General features: G+C 45.0%; 1 protein-coding gene across 1 annotated transcript in view; it reads left to right on the top strand.

The window, feature by feature from the left end:
• The first annotated feature begins 65 nt into the window (after positions 1-65).
• The window catches only part of cubn (cubilin (intrinsic factor-cobalamin receptor)), a 52,301-nt gene continuing 42,173 nt past the window's right edge, over positions 66-10,193 (top strand). Inside the window, exons 1-18 of the mRNA XM_052483322.1 lie at positions 66-380; positions 847-973; positions 1,525-1,659; positions 1,819-1,920; positions 2,019-2,122; positions 2,239-2,365; positions 3,106-3,274; positions 4,032-4,163; positions 4,808-4,903; positions 5,668-5,792; positions 6,135-6,321; positions 6,604-6,722; positions 7,013-7,247; positions 7,407-7,588; positions 7,754-7,916; positions 8,159-8,349; positions 8,812-8,968; positions 9,929-10,104. Of these exons, the coding sequence (XP_052339282.1) occupies positions 256-380; positions 847-973; positions 1,525-1,659; positions 1,819-1,920; positions 2,019-2,122; positions 2,239-2,365; positions 3,106-3,274; positions 4,032-4,163; positions 4,808-4,903; positions 5,668-5,792; positions 6,135-6,321; positions 6,604-6,722; positions 7,013-7,247; positions 7,407-7,588; positions 7,754-7,916; positions 8,159-8,349; positions 8,812-8,968; positions 9,929-10,104 (2,652 nt within the window). The 5' untranslated portion in view covers positions 66-255. The remainder of the gene's footprint in view (positions 381-846; positions 974-1,524; positions 1,660-1,818; positions 1,921-2,018; positions 2,123-2,238; positions 2,366-3,105; positions 3,275-4,031; positions 4,164-4,807; positions 4,904-5,667; positions 5,793-6,134; positions 6,322-6,603; positions 6,723-7,012; positions 7,248-7,406; positions 7,589-7,753; positions 7,917-8,158; positions 8,350-8,811; positions 8,969-9,928; positions 10,105-10,193) is intronic.

Here is a 10,193-nt window from a genome sequence, read left to right as displayed (position 1 = left end):
TGTCAGTCACCCAATAAAAGGACATAACCGGTATATAATTGTGTTTAAAATGTCCCCCCCCCCCATCCCCCTTTCATCGTTGAGTAGGTTTGGGTGTTTTATGGTTCTATGTGGCTGCCAATGCCTGCTTCCAGAAGAAGACCAGTAGGGACAAAGTGCACCCCTGTCCCTTTTTAGAGGCATTAGTGTTATATCAGATCTGTACGGCAGTATTGTGTCTGAAGAGCAGGTGTCCAGGGACCAGACTCTCTCAGCATGGCTCGGATACAGCAGCTCTCCTGGTTGCTCTTCGGCCTCCTCTTCCTGGTTGGACTACAGTGTGACCAAGGGGAGCACGCCGCCCAAGGACCTCGCAGCAAGAGGGACATCAGTAATGACCAGTGAGTTTGGTGATGAGAGGATTTTAGTGATGGCCAGTGGTTGTTGGAATTGTGGTTGTAGTTTTTTCTGTTAATCTGCAAGAATGCAGTGTCTGATAAAAGCAGTTGTGTAATGTAATAATTATCTAAAGTGATTGAATTTGTTACATAAACTTCGCATTATTGCAACGGGTAAAAATGTAGTTATCTGGAAATATTTTCGCTTCAGTCAAGCAACGCTGATCTTCAAAGCTCAACCAAGCATCACCTCCAAAGGGTGCATTTAATCTATTGCTATTGGAGAATGAGCTCATTTGTCATTGAAATCCCCCCCCAAAGATTAACAGCATTTAGTGCCTAACCTACATGCTATATCATATCTTCTGTATAGTGGCACGTGTTGTGTGTATATACAATTAAAATGTTGATACATTAAATCTGTTCACATGTAAATGAATGATTTGAGATAAATATCTGGTCCTCCTAGGCCACGCATGTTATCGGAGAACGGTCACCTGGTCTTTTCCACCCATAACAAAGAGATCCGCTTCCAGACCTCAGGGTCAGGCAGTGTCAAAGTGGGAGATGAGGACCTCACTCAGCTGATGAGTCAGGTACACACACACACACACACGCGAGAGAAAGTCTTAAATGGATAAACATATCCACATTGACAGACAATCTGTACAAATGTTTTCCTGTTTTGTACCATCTTTTCGAAAGGCATCCATCTTTGTTAGTTTTTTTCCAGCTGAAGTTGTAGAAATCATATCAGATCAAGTGGTGGATTTCACCATAGATATGGTAATTGGAACATTGGGAAGTTATTTCGTTTTCTTATCCACTTATCTTGTTCACGTAACTATCTTTAGGAAGATATGTCCAAAAAGCACAAATATTCCATCTGTTCAGGACTTTGTTCTGTCTCTCAACATCTCTACAAGCGAGTGTTTTCACATGATACTATGAATCATTAACAACGTATAAAGAGCAGACTCTGCAATTCAACCAGCATTTGACCAAAGATCAAAAAGTATTAATATCTAATTTTATTGTAGCATGGTTATTCCTCTTTAAAAACATTAATTTAATAATGGTGAAGAAACATGTAACATCAAAACTTCCATACCAAGTCTTCTTTACCTCTTACTTCATATAATTTCAGATCAAAACCAACAAAGCTGACATCGACAATATAAAACAAAATGGAGGTGGAACGTCCCCTGATGTCACTAACCAACTCAATACGCTCAACACAAAGGTGTCATCACTTGAAACTAAAGTGACAGTACTAGAACAGGTAAGTACAGTAGGGCCTACTTCTTACATGTTACATATTGAGTATGATGAATCTTACTCTTATTGTAACAAATAATAATTTTTCTAATTCCAAACCCCTTATCCTCTTCCCCTTACCCTCTGCCTCTGTCCTCTCCTTCTCTCTTCCTGCCTCTCCAAGATGGTCCAGAGAAAGACATGTACCAGTAATCCCTGTCAGAATGGAGCCACCTGCCTAGACCTGCTGGACTCTTTTCACTGCATGTGCCCCAGCAACTGGGGGGTAAGTGGACACTGGAGTTGACACGGAGTGAGAGAGAGTGTGCACGAAGCTGCATGTATGTGTTATTCCTGTTTAAATCTGGTTTTGTGTGTCTGCAGGGTCCCATCTGTGCTGTGGATGTGAATGAGTGCCAGATCTTTGTCGGGACCTCTCAGGGATGTCAGAATGGAGCCACTTGTATCAACACTCCTGGATCCTTTACGTGAGGCCACACACACACACACACACACACACACACACACACACACACACACACACACACACACACACACACACACACACACACACTGAATCTGTCTTCTTGTATTTCTCTTCCAGTTGCACCTGTTCACCAGAGTGGTCTGGTACCCTGTGTACAACCCGCTATGACGACTGTCAGGGTGCTGCCCAGGACCTGTGTGTCCATGGGACATGCATCGACGCAGACAGAATCACACCGAATGTGGTAACTGTCAATCATCATTCAACAGTGTTGGTCTCCTATTTGATTTCATGGATCTCATCTGTATAAAAAAACGAATTGTCCGATTTTCTTTTACTTAGCTGTCGCCTGCCCTGTTTAACTAGCCAAAGATACTTTCATTTAATTAATGAAGACTGTCTCGACAAGGTCATTTATTTCAGCCAACGTCTTCACCCTGGTCCCTTGGCGCCAAACAATTAGTTTAATGTGATAAATGCCCTGTGAAGAAAGCAATTACTGGATTAGATTTAGCACTGCTAGCTACCATAGCCTTAATGTTTATATCATTTTATTAGAGTAGACTAGAGCAATGAAACACTTATTTTTCATATCATAGTGATGATAGATCTGAGGCCTGGTTTTGAGGGACCGATCCATTACCAGTAGTACAGTGCCGGTGGTCTTACATGGGAGTAGCTATGACCATTTACCCCTTGAATATCGAATCAAATAAATTATTTATAGGCAAAGATGCCTTCATCCTCTTTTATTTTAATTTTAAAGGCCCTTTGCTAATCTTATTGAGTCTCGGCTCAGTAGGCCATGATTGTCATGGAAATAGAATGACTCTAGAATGACTGTATTTCTATGACGCAGGTCATTTCACATTATTGATTCACTACTAGTGCATCTAAATGTGCTCGGTACACATTCTGTACATATTCTATTCATGGGAGTTGACATTAATCCAGGCCATGCCATGTTGTGTTATGTCCTTCCAGCCCAAGTTTAAGTGTGTTTGTGATGATGGTTGGATGGCCCCAGCCGGCAACCCGGCCTGTATCTCAGACGTGGATGAGTGTAGCCTTGCCCAGAAGCCTTGCTCCACCAACCCCCCTGTGACCTGTTACAACACCCAGGGATCCTTCTACTGCGGCTCCTGTCCTGCTGGTGAGAGCCGCTCAGTGCTCACAGTTTCCTTATCATCAATGGTATTGTGCATTAGGTCTGAGGAAACTGATGTTTGCTGACCCAAAATGGCTGTCATGGTTGGTTACCTCCATGTGGTTGCCAGATGGATGCTTCTTCCATCTTCCAAAATAGCATGTTTTGATCTTGAGTCGAAGTGCTCTCAAATTCAGTTATATAAGAGTACTTCTTAAGACAAAGACATTGCTCCAGCAAATCTGTAGGGTTTGAACTTGGGAAAGTACAAGAAAGCACAAGATTTGCGATTCGTGAGCGTTATTGAATATCAATTGGAAACGGCTGTCCTTAGCTCCTAGCTGGACTGCCCCTCTCAGGTGATACTCTGACATTAAGGGATCTGGGTCCTATTTCTTTACTCTGGGAACAGCCCCATCGTGATTAACTGAACTCTACAGAGGAAAACAGGCTGTTCTATCTGTGAAGATGTGTGGATCTTTATGATGCTTAGTGTGTGTGTGTGTGTGTGTGTGTGTGTGTGTGTGTGTGTGTGTGTGTGTGTGTGTGTGTGTGTGTGTGTGTGTGTGTGTGTGTGTGTGTGTGTGCATCAGTAAAGAATAAATGTTATGCTTGCTTCGATATCATTACAATAAACAATGCATCTGTAAACTAAATGTGAATGTAACCTTGAATAATATGCCACTGCCTAACTGTGTAATAAACAATGATTTCCTGTATTACAGTAAATGTCCTTAGCACTGTTTGTTGTGCATTCCCCCAGGATGGCAGGGCAACGGCTACAGCTGTCTGGATGTCAATGAGTGTTCCACTAATAACGGAGGATGCTCCACTACTCCCATGGTCCAGTGTCTCAATACCATGGGCTCCTTCCACTGTGGTACCTGTCCTCCAGGTACCCATATCTGTATCTGGAGGAATGTCTTCTGGATCCTCTCCCTCTTCTTTCTTTACCTTCCTCTCTGTACTGTTTTCTGGTATTTTTCTAGGATTTAGAAAAGGTTTTCTGTTGCTACAACTGATCTCTTGGTGACACATACACAGCATTTAGACCAACATGGTCTTACTCAGGTTACTGTAAGAGTATCCGTACACGACCCTTGGTTTGAAAGTCAAAACTGAGCTGGTGGATTTGGTGTACCACAGAAGAAAGCTGTCCTTGTTTTCCTGTCCGTGGTTACGGCGGATGCCAGTTGGCAGGTGGATGCTAGCTGACTCATGGTAGTTTTCAGTAATATAGCTCTGATGAAAAGCAGATGCCTGACTATGTAGTGTGTTCAGCGCAAGCCCCATTCAGAGATCTCTGTGTGTATACTCTCTACCCCTCTGGCTCAGTTTCTGTCTCTCTCGTTTTCAATCTCACTTTGTCGACCTCTCCTCCGTCTGTCCCTGTCTGTCTCTCATAATTAGTCATTGTGCTCAACAGTATTTTATGGCCTTTTTTATAATTCAAAATCTTTCTTTTTGACTAATGTATAGACCCACTGGTTCATTGGTGGATTGATTGATTGATTGGTTAATTGATTGATCTGTATCCAGGCTATGAAGGAGATGGGAGAACCTGCACTCAGGCTAACATCTGTGCCAATAACAATGGAGGCTGCTACCCCCTTGCTACCTGCTCTTCCACTCCAGGTAAACATGCACACACACACCTACCTTTACGGCACCTAATGACCGCTGGCCGTGAGGATAAGACAGGCCCATTATAGCAGGCGTTGACAGCTCTGCTCTCTCTCACCTCACCATGGCTGTGAGGATAAGACAGGGCCATTATAACAGGCGTTGACAGCTCTGCTCTCTCTCACCTCACCATGGCTGTGAGGATAAGACAGGGTCATTATAGCAGGCGTTGACAGCTCTGCTCTCTCTCACCTCACCATGGCTGTGAGGATAAGACAGGGCCATTATAGCAGGCATTGACAGCTCTGCTCTCTCTCACCTCACCATGGCTGTGAGGATAAGACAGGGCCATTATAGCAGGCGTTGACAGCTCTGCTCTCTCTCACCTCACCATGGCTGTGAGGATAAGACAGGGCCATTATAGCAGGCGTTGACAGCTCTGCTCTCTCTCACCTCCCGATGGCTGACATCCACTATGAAGACTGTTACAGCCAGGAGACTAGATTATGATGCTATCTTATGAGTAGAGGCTGTGAGTGCTGAGAAGGCAGAGATACCAGAGCTCAATGACCTATTCACCTATGGGAGGAAATGTAGTATACTTTTGTTGCATGGTAGTTCGGGAGATTTGGTTTATTTCTCGAACAAATTGTCCTTGTTCGTGCTGTATCCCTTATCCCTCATCTTTATACCCACTCCAGTCAATGCACCTGTGTCTTTTAATGTTATGGTGAGTGAGTTAATCAGGTATCCTGACTATGTCTCTGTGCTTCCAGGCTCCACCCTCCCAGTGTGCACCTGTCCCCCAGACTACACAGGAAATGGCTACGGCCCAACAGGATGCACCCAGAGCAGCAATATCTGCCAGACCAACAATCCATGTGTCAACGGACAGTGTGTGGTGAGCGTGGGTTACATGGGACTCTAGCAGCTTCACAGTTTCTCAGAACCAGGATTTTACTCCTTAACCTATGATTAGTCCAGTTTTCATCTATACAGTATATTATTTAAGCAGTAAGGCATGAGGGGGTGTAGTATGTGGCCAATATACCACAAAGACCCAAGGTGCCTTATTGCTATTATAAACTGGGTACCAACGTAGTTAGACCAGTAAAAATACATGTTTTGTCATATACATGGTATACAGTCTGATATACTACAGCTGTCAGTCAATCAGCATTCAGGGCTTGAAAAAAACATGTTTATAATTGGGTTTTGGTAACATTTTTGCTGTTATCCCCAGCCTACTTCCAACGGGTATCTCTGTACCTGTAGTCCTGGCTGGGGAGGGGTGAACTGTGACCAGAATGTCAATGAGTGTGCCAGCAACCCATGTCAGAACGGAGGTACCTGCAACGATGGACTCAATGGATTCACCTGTACCTGCACTGACCAGTGGACAGGGCCAACCTGCCAGACCGCACAGCAAGGTGTGTGCATGTGTTCGTGCCGTCACTGCTTTGCATGTATATCTGTGTCTTTATGGAATGATAAAGAGAAATTGACTTATTTCAGGGCATTTGATGTGTTTGTACAGTGTGTGTACTGTGTGCTTCACTTACCTGTGTGTGTGTGTGTGTGTGTGTGTGTGTGTGTGTGTGTGTGTGTGTGTGTGTGTGTGTGTGTGTGTGTGTGTGTGTGTGTGTGTGTGTGTGTGTGTGTGTGTGTGTGTGTGTGTGTGTGTGTGTGTGTGTGTGTGTGTGTGTTGTCAGTGTGTGGAGGCTACCTGACTGGCCCGGCTGGTACATTCAGCTACCCCAACACCCCTGGTAGTGACCAGTATGACCACCAGGTCAGCTGTGCCTGGGTCATCAGAACAGACATCAACAAGGTCGGTGTAATCTAATGCCACACAGTCACTTACACGCGGCAGGTCCTGGACCAGAATACACATGACAAGACTGGACTCACAGTCTAACAAAGAGTTTGGCATATGCTGTTACATCAGTAGTAATGCAGTATCCCATGGAATAAGCATTTGTTGATTTGAATGCCTAACAATATGTGACATTTGTTCTATTCATTGTGCACGCCAAGTCGCTATAGAAGATGAGTGAGTACAAGAGAAGTGGAATAGTTATTTAATGCTGTGTTAATACTGTGGTGTTAATTTCTTCCCAGATTCTACGGATCACCTTCCCTCACTTTGAGCTGGAGAACAGTGCCAACTGCAACTTTGACTTTCTTCAGATCCACGATGGAGAGAGCGCCTCGGCCTATCAGTTAGGGAAGTACTGCGGTACCAGCTCCCCCGCAGAGCTCTTCAGCTCCCACAATGCATTGTACTTTTGGTTCCGCTCTGACCATTCCGTCAACGCAGGCGGCTTCACTGTGGCCTGGACCTCACAGACACCAGGTGTGTGTCTGTGCTTGTGTGTGCCTGTGCGTGTCTGTGTTAGCAAGAGACCTAGACAAAATGTATTATTTGCAATCTACCTGAAATAGCTTAGTCAGGCATTACCCAATGTGCAGTCCTCTCCTCACGGCAATATGTACCTGTTTGTTCCACCTCCAGTATGTGGCGGGGAGTTGACCGAACCCTACGGTAACATCAACTCACCTGGTTACCCTGGCAACTATCCACCCAACCGCGACTGCTATTGGACGGTTGACGTGGCCCCCGGCCTGCTCATCACCTTTGCCTTCGGAACCCTCAGCCTGGAAAACCACCCTGACTGTAACTATGACTACCTGGAGGTGAGGCAGGCAACATGTCCCTTCAGCTGTGGAATATATATATATATTTATATCCCCACACATTATGTGAATATTAAGATTTTTCATTTTCATCCGCAACTGTGAAAGTTCTAGGCCTGTTTCTGTAACGGTTGTCTGCCCTTGGTTCTGTGTTCTGTGTTCTAGATTCGGGATGGTCTACTCCCAGAAGATACGGTTCTAGGGAAGTACTGCCACAATGTGTCTCCCGCCCCTCTCCAGACCACGGGACCTGCAGCATGGATCCGGTTCCACTCGGACTTCTCCAACTCTGACCGTGGCTTCCACATCACATACACCACCTCTCCATGTAAGAGATCTCTGTCATATCAACTACTGTTAACAACTGACCTTTGATAAGGATAGGATTATTACAAGGATTCTCTATGTTTTTCAATGTCATATGCAGCTTTTCTTGGTCCCAGATCGTTGTGCTGTTTTGCTCATTCCTATGGTCATTCCAGAAACATCCCAAAGTGGTCTGGGACTAGGCTATTCTAAAGGATCTCCCTCTCCAACTGAAGGTCATGTGTCCGTCTCTCTCTGTTCTAGCTGACCCTGGTTGTGGAGGAACCTTTACAGAGAGCGAGGGCATCATCATCTCCCCCAACTGGCCCAATAACTACGCCCACAACCGCCAGTGTGTCTACGTCATCCGCCTGCCGGCCAATGAGATTGTCTCGCTCAACTTCACGCACATGGACTTGGAGTCCCACAGCGGTTGTGTGTTTGACTATGTGGAGGTACAGTAGTGTGTGTGTGTTTTTGTTTATCTATCCTTGTGGGTACCAGAAGTCCTCACAAGGATAGTAAAACAAAGAAATTCTGACATTTGGGGACAATTTCCCAGTCCCCACAATGAAAAATGCTAGGTTAGGTTTAGGATTAGAATTAAGGTTAGGGTTAGGTATTACAGTTAGGTATAGTTTTAGGGTTCGGATTTCGGGGGGTAAGGTTAGGGTTATGGTTAGGTTAAGGGTTTTGGGGTTAAGGAAAAAATGATTTTTGATGGGAATAAATTCTTTGGTCTCCACAAGGATAGCAATACAAAACTGTGTGTGTGCATGTGTGTGTTTGTGATTGAGATTGTTGGCGGTGTCAAGGTGCTTTGTCTCTGGGAGGGGGATTAGCTATGATGTGTGTACCTGTATCTCTGTGTCCTCGTAACATTGTTCGTGTTTGACTCTCCTGGTTGTGTTTCCCAGGTCCGTGACGGTTCCACAGAGACAGACCCTCTGATTGGGAAGTACTGTGGCTACACCATCCCTGCCCCCATCCTGTCCTCCTCCAATGCTCTCTGGATCCGCTTCAAGTCTGACGGATCAATCACCCGGGCCGGGTTCAGGGCCACATACGAAGTCGGTGAGAAACACAAGCGCTGTCTAACCACACTAGTGGCAAAACACTGTCTCTTCACTGTCTTGTCACTGGAAAACCCCAACAAACCACAAGCTCTTCAGATATGCCAAAAAAGCATGACCCGGTGACATATAGGGTTACTGATAATGTACTGCATCCATATAGTGCTTCTCACTAGGTCTCCAGGCATTTAAAATCTCTAGTCCTCACGTCTCCCCGATCTCTACCTCTGTAGTAATCACATCTCAGCACAGCTGCCTCGCAGAGCTTATTGAAAGTGTGAGGCTTTTATGTGAAGGATAAAAAGGGTTGTGTATTCAGCTTCTTCTGCCCCCTCCCCCACCATGCAGCTTTGTGTGTGTGTGTGGCCATCTCATATGTCTGTATGCCTGGCCTGTGTGTTGTTTAACAGCTGCTCGAGAGACTGAGGTTATATCAGCACAATTGAGTTATTGACATAGTCGTGTTCTGTTCAATGTTCTCTACCTCTCTTATTGAACCCTAAGTCTTCCTGCGGCAATGGCGATTTGTAAGTCGCTCTGGATAAGAGCGTCTGCTAAATGACTTAAATGTAAATGTAAATTAAACACACTCTTGACGCGCACCGTGAATAGTGTGTGTGTGTGTGTGCACTTTAATGGCCCACCCTCCACTCCATCTTCTGCACCTGGAAATGGCCTGTGAGACTGGACTACTTAGTGTCAAAGTTCTCAATGCTGGTTTTCCTCGCTCCGGATTTGCATATACAGTATGTGAAGTGTAACAGTTGTGTATGGTGATCTGAGCCAAAAGACCATTTACAGTTTTGTCATTTAGCAGGCTCTCTTACAGGTCCTTACAGTTCATTTTCATTATCTAGCCACTGGTTTGCAGTCCATTAGAATGAATTAACTTGACCTCCTTTTCCAATTAGTTTGTGCATAGCCATCTAGAATTGTCTCAATGGAGTTCTCTCTTTCCCAGGCTGTGGTGGCACATTCTCTGGGACAGGTCAGATCCGGTCCCCCTACCACCCTGATGCCTACCCCCACAACAAGGAGTGTGAGTGGGTCATCAACCAACCACAGGGCTACGTTGTCACCGTCAACTTCCTCACCTTCGACATCGAGAGTGGCTCCTGTGTATATGACTTTGTTGAGGTATTCAAAATTCACTCCAGCCTTTCATTCTTGAATTCTGCCTCTGATTGTCAAACATTGTCAATGAATATACAGTACCAGTCAAAAGT

This window comes from Oncorhynchus keta, chromosome 28 (assembly GCF_023373465.1).
Source record: "Oncorhynchus keta strain PuntledgeMale-10-30-2019 chromosome 28, Oket_V2, whole genome shotgun sequence".
NCBI classification, from domain to species: Eukaryota; Metazoa; Chordata; class Actinopteri; order Salmoniformes; family Salmonidae; genus Oncorhynchus; species Oncorhynchus keta.
This window is presented reverse-complemented; position numbering and strand designations above follow the sequence as displayed.